The 13,340-nt window shown below is 42.0% G+C and overlaps 2 protein-coding genes across 2 annotated transcripts; both read right to left on the bottom strand.

Annotated features, from left to right (window-relative positions):
- Positions 1 to 1,657: 1,657 nt before the first annotated feature.
- Positions 1,658 to 8,029, bottom strand: FBXO4 (F-box protein 4). The gene is made up of 7 exons (XM_009957854.2): positions 7,844 to 8,029; positions 7,479 to 7,714; positions 5,602 to 5,822; positions 4,561 to 4,636; positions 3,876 to 4,054; positions 2,800 to 2,975; positions 1,658 to 1,747 (listed from the first exon to the last, which is right to left on the bottom strand). Exons 1-7 carry the CDS (start codon positions 8,027 to 8,029, stop codon positions 1,658 to 1,660), a joined length of 1,164 nt encoding a protein of 387 aa, XP_009956156.2.
- Positions 8,030 to 8,202: 173 nt separating this feature from the next.
- Positions 8,203 to 12,074, bottom strand: RIMOC1 (RAB7A interacting MON1-CCZ1 complex subunit 1). Its single transcript, XM_086479988.1, has 6 exons — positions 11,966 to 12,074; positions 11,293 to 11,393; positions 10,746 to 10,892; positions 10,222 to 10,353; positions 9,904 to 10,018; positions 8,203 to 8,614 (listed from the first exon to the last, which is right to left on the bottom strand). The coding sequence occupies exons 1-6, from the start codon at positions 12,072 to 12,074 to the stop codon at positions 8,325 to 8,327; spliced, it is 894 nt and encodes a 297-aa protein (XP_086336114.1). The 3' UTR covers positions 8,203 to 8,324.
- Positions 12,075 to 13,340: the final 1,266 nt, after the last annotated feature.

Consider the following 13,340-nt stretch of genomic DNA (forward strand, 5'->3'; position numbering starts at 1 on the left):
TAGGGGGGCTTAACACACACAGAAAGAATGTAAATATCACTATTTAAAAAATAATTTATTCCTTATGAAGAAAGCAGAATGACGATCTTGCATAAAAAAACGTATTTGTAGTAGCTAACACAGCAACAGGTTGCTGCATTCAACCCTCTACAGACAGATCCATTATGGAATTATTATGACTAGCAGGAAAGTCATGTACATCCAGTCACAAAGCATGGAATTCTCCCCAAAATACTCATAAATCTTTTGTGTCTTCTCTATCTTAAAGGGCAAAGCACATATACCCTGTTAAAAAAAAGGATAAACCACAGAATTATCACAGTACAGCTTCCCACGGATTTTCCCTTGAAACTCCTGTTTGTCTCAATTAGAAGATACACAAAAATGTCTAGAAAGCTGTTAATTGTGCACAAGACGACCAAAAAAAAAAAAAAAAAAAAAAAAGACATCACCTGTCTCTGTCCTAGCTCATCAAAAAATAAAAAACTTGTCAAATTGAATGTTTCGGACATAGCTACATTGAGCATCACACACACATATACCAGATTGAGGGCAGTTACAGACGAACGTACACCATGTAGTAATTTGTCTATGTACCAAGAAAAAGTTGTGAGACTATTGCATTTCCATGGAGAGGAAAAAAATCCCCAAAAAACCCAAATGAAACAAATACACACACAGGCAAGAAATCCAAAGGAAGTTTCTGAACATCCATCCAACAATTAAAAAACATTAAAAAGGTGGAAGACTAGGACTATCCCAAGTGACATCAATATGGAAAATGCAATTCCAGCTCTAAAATGTTGTTTCCCTTTCCATAAAAATATTTGCAACTGTCTAGAAATTTTCAAACCAAGGACACTTCACACCTATAAATGGCCACAGCAATGTGACTAACCGATAGGCCCTACGTATTCAACAGAAGTGCTGAAGTACTAACAATTCAACATTTATTCCTGGCATCAGAGGAATGTCCAGTTCAAGCCAGTAATTTCCCTGCAACAGAAAATCTGTGGTTGGTTAATAAATCAGATCACAAACAAGAAACAACCAATTCATACATGGTAGTCTGTTTGTTTGCCCTAAAGAACTGTGGACTAGACCGACAATTCTCCTGCAGGTGCAATTTCTTGTCTAGGCATTGTTTCTGGAAAAAATACAGGGGAATTTACTCTTTTGAAAGAGATACTTTCTGTCAACCTGCTACTGTACAACATACAGTGCCTTTTCTTTGTTTGGGAACTGTCAAGATCTCCATTGAATATACTTACTAAATGTGTGATGCATGCCATAGGGCTGTGCTGATAAGCTAATCTAGTGTTAGGTATATTTACAGAAGAGATTAGACTATCAGATGTACTGAGAAAAGATTGCACTCTAAAGGCCCCAGCTTGAAAGAAAGAAAAAAAAACAAACCACCCAGACTGCCCCCCAAAATCACTTCTTCATCAGCTGCTGGAATCCAGGCAATCGTACTTGTGTTTCTAATTCAGGACCACAGTTGGAAAAGTTAATAATTAAAGTACATGCTGTGAAATATATGCAGGTTTGCCTTTTAAATCTCTCTTCTGACAGTGCTCTGTCAGGACAAGATTCCCATTTCATCTGATCTGCAAAACACCAAAGTCTCTGTACAGTAAACCAACGCACAGTTCCGTTACTGTGCATTTTTACAATTTGCTTCTTCCAGGAGCCACTCAATTCCATCTAGCAATCCAGCTAAAGTTGCAGCTACAGTGTCCTGCACCTGCAAAAATTAAAAAAGCTAAGGTATTAGAGGTAACAGGTACCAGCATCTAATAGCATTTTAGCATCACTCCATGTCTGTCCTTGAAGTCAGAAATACTCAAAGCAAATCTAAATTTTTATCTCTAAGGCCCTCTAGACAAAAAAAAAGGTTTCTTAAGAGTAAGGTACAAAAATAAAACACTACTCTACAAATTTAATTACATGACCTATTAGGAAAGTCTTGCATTCTTGGTATCAAGGTGAATTTTACCTCAATTGTTCCATCAGCTATTCTGGAACATTATACTTACTTTACATCTGAGAATCTACTTGAAAATTCTTCTTGTAACTCTTAAACCAAAACCACTGCTGGTTTTAAAATTCAATGCCTATTATTAATTCTCAGATTTTGTAACATATTACAAAGTGCCTATCATAAATTGTATGTTTTTTAAAAAGCCTGTAAACACTTTCCTTATGAAAACAAAGGAATTATCTCAAATCAGGATTTTGTTTCTTCTAATTAAGTATTATTCTTCAGCTGCCCAATGTCACCAAAACCAAATAATGTGTGGCTGAGCCACACTAATATATACTATGCTAGACAAGCATAAAAGAACAAGTTCAGGACCTCACCTGCTAGGTAAAAAACTGATTTGTCAAAAACTCAGTACATCACACCAAGCAAGTGACAACAGTCTCCTGAAAATGGCAGAAAAAAAAAAAAAAATCTATCTTGTGTTCAAGGCCTCAGGCTGTGATTCAAGAAACCTAGATTTAAATTAACCGAAGCTTCCTTACTCCCTTCAAGATCAGCACTTTGTCCTTGCTTACACTCTGGCTCCATCTGAAGTTTCTTGTGCATTCCTACACAAGCCACTTAGCTTCTTGATGTTCAGATAGGCTAATGCTTCATCTTATGAGGACCAGAGAAACTAAATTCTTCACTGAAGTGGATAGCTCGTGTACTAGTGCTGAAAGATGCACACTTGCTTAGTTCAGAAACTACTGTAGGACCAAATTAAATTTAAGCCACAAAGAAACAGAAAATAAAGGTTTAAAAGCAAGTACCATCCAAGGCTGACGTAGCAGATTTAGCTGCAACTGATGTGCCATGTAAACACATGGAATTCTTTTCACACCAATGTGAGAGACACAAGACAAAACTAGCAGAGGTCTGTTCGGAGGCCCAAGGGATGGATCAATCATTGCCAAAATACGAGCCAGCTCCTCTTGACGATCATGCTCTAAGAAACAATTTTTCATATATAAGTATTAAAGATACACAAATCCCAAGGAGAATGTTTTTGACTTTGCAAATATCTAAGACTTCAGAGGTCAGGAAACAGGGCTGGAAGGGACATGGCCAAATAATCTAGTTCTGCTTATCACATGGCTAGATCATCCACATTTATGTCATTCAGATGTTCGTGTCACATTTGGAGGTTATTTAAAGATCTCCATACATTCTACAGGCAGCCCATTCTATTCCTTAACATCAGAATGTTTTCCAGGTACCTCACAGAGATCAAAACTGCAACAAGCCATTAAGACATACTCACACACTGTACAGTCAGCAGCCCTTCCCTACCGACCATACTTTTCTCCTTACTACTGCCTTTCACAGGTTTTTTACCTTCTTCTTTTCTGAGCTAGCCCTTTCCCTCCATTTAATGTTGATGAACATAAAGACAATTACTGTAATAGGTATTGGAGTATCCTCTTACAAGACTATACCGATTTGGACTAATTGCATCTTTTGCTGCAGTTTTCCTGCTGCAGGTTCCGTTTCCAGGCTATGACACCACCACTGATGCATTTCAGGCTTCTTCTACCTATGTCCATGGTTTTTGTTTTGTTTTGATTTTAATCCAGAACCATTCCCCATATGTAGCTTAGATAGCAACCGTATCAGTATCTGCCATAAACAAAAGAAGGGGCCAAAACCCCTCACAGGGAGATGAGGCATAGTGTGTAGGACAGGGGACCTCTTTGACGGGATAAGCCATGAAGAAATAGCACTAATGAAGCAGACTTTAAAAGAAGCAGAAAATGGATTTTGATGTATTGCGTATTTTTTTGCAGTCTTTATGATATTCCAATCATTCACAAAATATGAATAAATAAAACAAAGAGAAACCCCTTACTTTTATGAGCTTCTGCATTAGCAACATAAATGAATCCATCAACTACTTCGCACACCTTTTTCACTTGAGCTATTACACTGTAGTGCACGGCTTGTTGATTCCCTACTATGCTGTTCTCTTGGTAGAACATCTTATTCACAGCAACAGCTTGCTCTGCCCTTGCTCTCCTCCTTTCCACACTGAAAGATATTTCAATATTTCAGTAGTCAGGTGAATTGAGAATGTAAAAACTCAGTTTTGAGAGTCTAGGCAGCAAAGGAAAGGGACAGGAAAGTGGCCTGAGCTAGCAAAACAGTTTAATTTCTCCCTGCCCCCACTTCTTTTCTAGTGTACATATACAGATGGTTAGCAACCTGCAAGATGCATATGAGAATACACTGCGAGAGGAGTTTATACAGTGTTTCAAAAGAGAATCAATCAAGGTTTCAAGAGGGACAAAAGCACCTGTTATGTATTTGTCACACACATTTGCTATGTATAAGGTTTGGAAAAGGTTTATTGCTTCCATGTGAAAATTTAGCAGTTGGAGAAAGAAAGAAAAACTGAAGACATGCATTGAAGCTTCAGTTTGTAAGGGACATCCACACATGTGAATGCATGCATAAAAATCACATGACAAAAACATGAGGAAAACGATGAAATAATGCAGAAACTCTACTTTTTTTTGGTGGAAAACAAATCTTACCTGGTGGTTGAATACAATGTCAGAATATTGAATTTTTGATTGTTATTGAACTGAAAACTGACTCCTGATCCAATTCCTACAGGGAAAAAATGAAGATACGAGATTACAACTAGTTGCCTATTCAATAGGCTGAAAATTCCAGTGGTGCTATGAAATGGATATACCCACACCTAGGTGTTCCTGTTTGGGGTAACATATTTACTATTTTACAATGAAATTTTATACATGCTCTAATTAATCAGACTATTAATTTAGTAGAAATAAATTCAATAGTATTAAAAGAAAACAAGGAGGCATTTCCGTCTCTCTGATACTTAGACTGGAACCTAGACACCGAAGTCAGAAAGGAGCCAGACTTGCATTTATTAGCCAAAATGGGCATAGCCCAGTCTGTTTATGACAAGCTGCACTGAAACGGACGTAAGAGAGAAAAAGGATAACAACACTAAGAAATTGTTTATTCATACCTTCTATAAATGCAATTCAGTTATTCCAATTTTGCTACGCTGAAATAAACATTAATTAAAGAGTAATACATTTTTGTCTCTGGTTTGGACTGATGTGAAATTACAGATGTTCACAACTGGTTTTAAACATTGAAAAAAATCCTTCACTTGCTCCTGTAACTCTTCTAAATGAAATTTACACCATTCGACACAAGACTGAATCACTAAAAGGATCAGTCTTGACTTCCTGTATAAAAACATTCGTGTTTTTCAGCCACTTACTGCAAGCAGCATCTAAAGAAAGTTCTGTCTGCATATACCCATTACAACAGCAGGTGTGACACAGAATTTAGGATCAAAATTTAGGAAGAAAAATGATCCCTCTGACATTGTATAAATTTAGTCATAAATTCACTGCAGCCATAATTTTATCCTGAAAGTTCATTGCATTTATCCTTCTGAATAAATACAAAGAGAGAACTTTTTTCTTTTTTACCATTATGCTATTGAGTTTCAAGAGGAGAAAAAAGCAGCCCTTTTTTGTGTTGTATCCATTTACAAAATAAAATAGCCAAAACCCAAAAACCAGCATTACCATGAATTTGTCTTTGAGGTAGGCCAGCTAGCAGCAGAATTTCTGGGCATGTCATCATCTTTTGCACTAAAGAGTCATCCAGCTCTTCCAAACCTGGCCCAAACATAGCAAAGCGAGGTTCTGCCTGAGTGACCAGTGACTGCAGAAAGGAAGTCACAGCCCCATACCGGGGACGGCTTGATTTCAAACTTCTTCTACTCTGAGGGCAGGTTTTTTTGTATCTGTGTAAAATAGACGCAACTAGAAATTAAACACAAAATACAACAGAGCTATTAATCAACCAACTTAAATTGATTTAGGTCCCACATTTTTCATGCTTTGTTACTGGCTGATAACATTACAAACTGATGGTTTCAAGCACCGGTACAAAGCAGGTAAGGGCATCAGTCCTTTCAAAGTCCAAATACTAACTTTTTGGACCTTAGTATACTTCTATCTATGTATCTTCTTGTTTACTTTAAAAAATAAAATGAAATAAAATTACAAATTCCCCCACCCTCACTGAATACACAATATTGGTAAAATAACATTAAAGCTGAAGAGTCACATACAGTATAAAAAATATGAGACTTTGGAGTGCATTTCAAACCTTAAACAGACCGCTTTTGTGCTTATTAACTATGGAACAGGTAACTCCTCCTGAAAAAGACCATTTTCCCTGTAAGCACAGAGAATACATGCTGTGAAAGGAGACAGGTGGTGTCTGCAAGCTTATGTGCTCATTTGATGCAGAAGCCAGAAGGCATGAAAAGACTGGTAATCAAGGGAAAGAAGTAACAGTCATAGAAGTGACAGACAAAATAATCAGCTTTGATCTTTGTTTCTGTGGTGGGCTGCTGCTGGACTAATCACTTCAAGGAAATATTTGATGTGTGCTCCTCCACACCCAAACTGAGATGCTTCAGCTGAGATCAGCAAAAACATCAAGCGCTCACAGATGGACAATGGAAATCAGTGACAGGTGGTTTCAAATAGGTGATGCTCAGAAGTATTCAGACCTAAAGAAATTTAAATCAAATGTTCAAAATTAGTAGGTATTTTTCACTTCAAATTCTGGTTGTGTCTTTCCTGTCTGTAAAGTGAGGATGAAGGGCATGAGGATTGCAGGTGTTAAGTGTACTTATCATGAAGCAACAGTTTCATGAAATTGTCTTTGAAAAATTTAACTGCAAATGAAAAAAACTACTGCAAATTAATTAAGGGAATTGAATGAAGTTTAAAAAAAAAAAAAAAACAACAAAAAACACAAATTATCTGCTTGTCTGAAGAATTCTCAGTCATCCAAACACATTATGAGTGTCGCTATGCTTTTCAACTGTACTACAGTTGAAAACCAGAGTCTTTGTCTTGCAGCCTTTGACCATCAGAGCTAAAGCAATACTAGTTGTTATTCTGTGCACACTCAGAAAAGATTTTTTTTTTTCCTAGGTCTTCCAGGTAAGATGAAAAAAACCAAAGATTCGTTCTATTTGCTGTAGTTTGAAGACTTCTTAGTACTTTTTTATTAAAATAAGAAATCATTTTGTCATTGTACTGAGAGCAAAGAACACATTTTTATCAAGATCAACAGTATGCACAGCTTTCAAGATCACTATTTCTGTGGCATAGGAGACATGCAGTTTACAAAAACCTTTCATTTTTTCATAACATTAGCTTTGCCTTTTTTACAACATTCGGAATTCAACAGGAATGTAGACCAGGAGTTTAATGAAACCATCAAACAATAGGAAACAGTATTTCCAAAATAAACATGAGACATCAAAATAAAAGCCGCAGCTTACAGCACAGTGTTACTGCTGTAAATATGAAACATGCCTGTGGGCTGAACATTACTGTTGTAGAGAGACTGTTGTGTAAGAGAATATGAAGATACTCACATGGCCATGTAATCATACAGTGTACTACTGCTGACCTCTGAAAAGGCTTTATTAAAAATCTCCACATCTGGGAGTGATTTCCAATCAACGGATTTCCAAAAGGGGAGATCCCTCAGGAGAAAATACCTCCACAACAACGGGTCTTGCACAGCCGCCCTCCAGTAACAACTCGTGCCTCCCAAATGACACAAATCTTGGGGTGAGAGGAAGGACATGATGTTCAGCTGCACGTCGATCTGAAAACCGTCCAGAGCACCGCTTTAACGACCCAGGAATTCAGCAGTGATGATGCAAGACGGCGGGATGACGAATTTAACCCCACAACCCCCCACCACCACCTCTTCCCGACACCAGGCCCCACTCACCGGCAGCGTTTGCAGAGCGCACACCTCCTCCGCGTCCTCCGGGAACGCTGGATGCGGGGCACCCGCGAACGCGGCGGTACCGCCGCGTTCGCGGGTGCCCCGCATCCAGCGTTCCCGGAGGACGCGGAGGCGACCCAGGACAGCAGCCTCCAAACCTCCCCGCCCCTCCATTCCGCCGTCCGCCATCGCCCTAAACCCCGCCACCGCCCCTCGGACCTTCCGCGCCGGCGCCGGAGGGGCGGGGAGACCGGGCAGCTCCGCCGACGTGGAGGATGCATGCGTGTTCGTTAGTCTTTTTTTTTTTTTTTTTTTTCCCTCCCTAGAAATACTGGATTAGACTTTGGACCTGATTCCAGGAATTCTTGGAATGCATGTTTTTAATGCAAGAAAAGTATACATTTTGATAAGAAGACTGAAGCAGAGACCACAGCGCGCTCTTTGGTCGCAAGGTTTCTTCCAGCAACAGCCAAAACACTGTCTTTTAGTTGTGGGAGTTCACGAAGTAACACAGCATTTGTTTTGCAGTTGTTGTATTCCACCCTCGTCCTTTTAAAGGTCCCTCACATACAGCCACGTATTTTGTTAACATGTTTTTGCCCGTTTCTCGGAAATCCAGCGACATGCTCTGTGATCTGCAGCCCTGGTCACTGTTGGAGATGGAATCTATCATTTCAAGGCTTTCCTGCTTCCCTTCTCCACAATGTCGCAGTCCCCAGTAGCACATTTCTCCACTGTACATCATCGCCAGTAAGTGAGTGTCACTAAATATAGCTGCAAAAATAATTTAGATCAAGACCTTTATTGTTCCATTACAAGAAAATACACAGCTTATTAACTTGAAATTTGTTTTGTTCAGTAACACTGGAAAAAAATTCCAAAAAGGCAGTATAAGCCTCTTAAAGAGGTATATCAAAAAAACCCAAATTCTAACCATGAAAGAACTGCAACTGCTCAGAACAGAACCTGGATCAAGGCCTTGCTCATTACTCTGTCCATTTTTTCTGTCCATAATGCTAAGATCTTTAAGATTGCCATGTAAATATTATTCTGATAATGGTGTTTGCCTATTTATCTTAGTGAATTTCAGCATTTCTTTACAATGCATTACGGGCAGGCATGATTATGCATATTTATTTTAGAACACTTCTGTGCCTCCCACACTTTAAGCCTAAAAGATGATGCTGTTTGAGCATCATCTTAACTCAGGTTAGTCAGCAGCAGCTTTAGCATCTTAATAGAAAGCTACGTATGTGTCCGTGGTCACCGAAAAAAAAATAAAATCCTGCTAAACAACAAATCTACAGTTCAGAACTTGGCTTTGCATTGTGGATCTGAACTGGAGCAATGTCACTTTCAGATGAAGTTAAGAAAGAAGGTGCTCCATTCCCCCATAGCCAGAGTAGGGCTAGTTTTGAGTGTGTGCAACGTGGACATCACGTCCGCAGCACCAGCTGTTTTACCTTACAAATCCCCTCCTGCATCACTGATGCAGTCTCAGATCCTCACATAAATGTACTACAGTAATGCAACTTACAGAAAGCTACGTAACGTGGAGACAGAGAATAAAACCTTGCCAAATGTGACCAATTCTGCATGTACTTTCTACCTGTGTGAAGTCAGCAACACTGCGTTCATATCTGTGTTGTCCTAGATACAAAGAGAAGAGCAACATGGGAACACCTAACACCCTCTGCAGTCGTGTTTGTGCTTTCCACATTGGCCAGCTGACAATACTGGGATATTGTCAGTATATAGTTGCAAGACACACACGCTGTGCACAAATCACCCATTGCCTGAGTTCACTTTCCTCCAGTGCACTCAAAAACATAAACAAAATGAGTACTGCCACCTCCTAAAACCCGTAAGTCAAGAAGAATGGGAGGGGTGAGCACTGCTGCCTGCTTATCCGTCTCATCTATTACGTTCTGTTGTTCTAAAAGTGACAGTTTTTGAATATAAATGAAGTCAAACAACAAAAACACGCAATAAAGCATTTCATAAAGTGGAACAGTTATTAAGAAGAGAGGGTTGAGGGGGGTTTGGAGTTGCTTTTCTTTTACCTTCACTGAGTAATCTAGCTGTGTCTTTATCTTGAATTGAGACATCTTCATTTAGCTGAAGAGGGCATCTAAAGCTAAGCATCTTCATCAAGTAATGAACTCCATCACTAAGACACTGAGTACAGTTAAAAAACGAGGAAAAAAAAAAGCTTTTAGATAAGTTCTGATTAATTTAATGATAGCCAGAAATACTTCTCGCTACGAATTTCCCAAAACTCTATTTAAAGGGGGGAAAAAAAAGAAGCTATATTTTAAAAGCGAAGAGTCAAACTTTAAAACTGTATTCACATTCTCATAAAACTTTTTAATCTCCTTTACCTTTTTAAATACATCAATGTTTTGTCGTAGCCATTCACTCCTTTCTTTTGCTGTATGACAGTACATGTAAAGCAGGGCTCCTTTTCTCCAGTAAAGGCATTCTAACAGCTCTGCACCAAGGATGCTGATGGGCTGAAATAAAATCCAACAAACTGGGCTAATCCAAAAGTAAACCATCTGAACTACTCATATACATACTCTCACATGCAAACAGTGTTATATTAAGTCTCTAACTTAATAGTACTTAACAGCAATTGTAACAGGCACAGACACAAGCCTAATACTTTGGATTTAAACTGCCAAAAGCACATGGAATCCTGAAATATTGGCAAGAAAAATTCTAGGCATGCCACAACTTTTGAAAAATGTTCAAGTCTTGTATTTAAATAGTGATTCCTGAAAATATTTTTTAAATATATTAAATTCTGCCCATCAAAACCACAAATACTACTACCCTGTTTCAGAATCTTCATTTTTAAATAATGAAATAATTATTTCTGTGGTGGAATAATATTAGTACTCACTTCTTCCTTTATGTTGCATTCCCTCACTAGGTCTTCTGGTTCTGAAAGAATACAAATAAGTTCTTTAACTTTTTGCAAGGAAGATTCTTCTGGAAAATCTTCATCCACAAGCTGGTTTTCCTCAAAGTATGTAATGTCTAAGACAGCCTGTGAAAACAGGAAGATACACAGTGTAAAAATTTTGCTACGAGCAAAATAATCACATGGTAGTGTGCAGTAACACACAAACTTGTCACATCACAATTTGAAGGTAATTTTTAACATTAAGTTTACAAAAGCTGCAAGTTAGAAGTATTGTAAGATTGTTAACAGTGAATGAAAATCCAAACTCCTTTCTGTGCTTACAGTACCAGCACAATTATTACTGACTCTTAAGTTACCTTTTAATCCAGACAAGAGCCACCCAGCACTTCATGGATGTTCACTGCACACACTAAGTACCATAGAACCCTTTCTGCTATACCTGCTTTCCTACATCCAACCCTCTCCCGTACCCTACACAGCAGATTTTCCTGAAAGGGCATTCTTAATGCTTTAAATACACTACCTGCATATAGAGCTGCAAAAGCCTGGAAGGATGCTCTTTCCCGTCGTTACAGAGGTCTTTCAGTTTGTCCAGAGTAGCAGAGCCCTTTGCTAAGAAGGCATCTGAAGGAAAAATGCAACGCTTCCTTAGCACTGGAAAGCACTCAGCAAGAGCGTTACTCACTCTCCCTTTTCACTTCATATGGTTTTATCCACCCTTGCAGCACCTACAAGAGCAGCTGAACACCACAGCATCTGAACAGGCCCGTTGTCCTATCAGATTACACCTCTCGCGACTAAATGAAGGGCATTCCTGGTTACGGTCTGGTGTTTCAAAACCAATCCTACACACTCCATTTGCCAACAAGCAATACACCATGAGCACAACTTGCTAACGCCCAAGGCACACATTTTCGGCCTCAGCGGCCCCGCTCCGCAGAACAACCTCCGGACCCAGCCTGCTCACGGAGGCCCGGGCCGGCACCAGCCGCACTGCTCCCGGGGCGGGTCTCTCTGTGGAGCAGGGAGAAGAGGAGCCCTCAAAAGCCGCCCCGCAGCCGGGGCTCCGCGCCGGCAGGCCCGCTCCCGCGGCGCTGAGGGACGCCGCACAGCACGACGGCAGCAGAGGGCAGAGCGGGCCCGCGGGAACGCCGGGCAGGGCCCGTCCCCATCCCCTCCCTCCTGCGGCTTCTCACCGTCGCCGCCCGCTCCCCTGGGCGCCGCCAGCCGCCGGCCCAGAGCCGCCAGCCGCGGCCGCAGCGCGACCACTGCACCCCCCGCCTCGGTACCCCCCGCCGCCGCCATCGCCGTCGCCGGCCGTCACGGCGCCCCGCTGTCACCGACGCGGCGGCGGCTGGGCGGGCCGGCCCGCGGCGCCCGCCGCTCTTGGGTTGGGGAGAGGCGCGCAGGCGCAGCAGCGCCGGGGCGGCGGGTGGTGGGGGCCGGGGTTCCCCGCTGGTGCGCGGCGGCTGCCCCGCCGGCTGGGCCTGGCACCGCCACAGCGGGGGTGGGGTTTAATGGGCCTCGTCTGACCCCCGAGGCCGAGGCAGCAGGAGGACCAGGGCACCTCGGGCTGCGCGGACGTCAGTGAAAGGGCAGCCGGGCCTGCGGGGCAAGCCTTGTGCGCCCTGGAGGCTGGGAATTCAGTTTTATTTTTATGTGTGCTCTTTTATAACAGACATTTACGGCTTTTGCAGATCGGTGTCAGGGTCTGCGGGGAGAGACCGTGGCGTGTCCCTGTGCGAGCCGGCACAGGCGGGCCGCAGGAACAACCACAAAACTACAGATGAAACGCAGAGAGTAAATTTATCCCCCCTTGCGAACTGGGGGATCTCTGCAGCAGCACCCGGGCCGGGCATGTAAGCAGTGCCGCAGGCACCACGGAGCTCGGTCCTGCTGGCGAGCAAAAAGCCGAGAACCCTGCTGCTTTCTGCCTGTTACCTCGGGGATTCAGCAGGCGTGTTTTTCCCCTGTGCTTTGATCGTTCCCACAGCAGGGCAGGAATCTCAAGCATGTTCAGTAAGGTGCCTCCGAGTCCATCGCAGGCCTGTGTTATCTGAACACAGATGTTCTACTTGTCAAACCCACAGAACTAAACAACAGTTAGTGTCAGGAGGTGATTCTCCCCCTCTACTCTGCTTTGGTGAGACCCCACCTGCAGTGCTGCATCCAGCTCCGGGGCCCCAGCACAAGAAAGACATGGACCTGCTCGAGTGGGTCCAGAGGAGGGACATGAAGATGATCAGGGGGCTGGAGCACCTCCCCTATGAGGACAGGCAGAGAGAGTTGGGGTTGTTCCGCCTGGAGAAGAGAAGGCTCCGGGGAGACCTTCTAGCGGCCTTCCAGTACTTAAAGGGGGCTACAGGAAAGGTGGGGAGGGACTTGTGATCAGGGAGTGTAGGGATAGGACAAGGAGTAATGGTTTCAAACTGAAAGACAGTGGATTTAGATTAGATATTAGGAAGAGGTTCTTCACTGTGAGAGTGGTGAGGCACTGGAAGAGGTTGCCCAGAGAAGCTGTGGCTGCTCCCTCCCTGGCAGTGTTCAAGGCCAGGTTGGATGGGGCTTGAA

Source organism: Leptosomus discolor, chromosome Z (assembly GCF_034619465.1).
Source record: "Leptosomus discolor isolate bLepDis1 chromosome Z, bLepDis1.hap2, whole genome shotgun sequence".
NCBI classification, from domain to species: domain Eukaryota; kingdom Metazoa; phylum Chordata; class Aves; order Leptosomiformes; family Leptosomidae; genus Leptosomus; species Leptosomus discolor.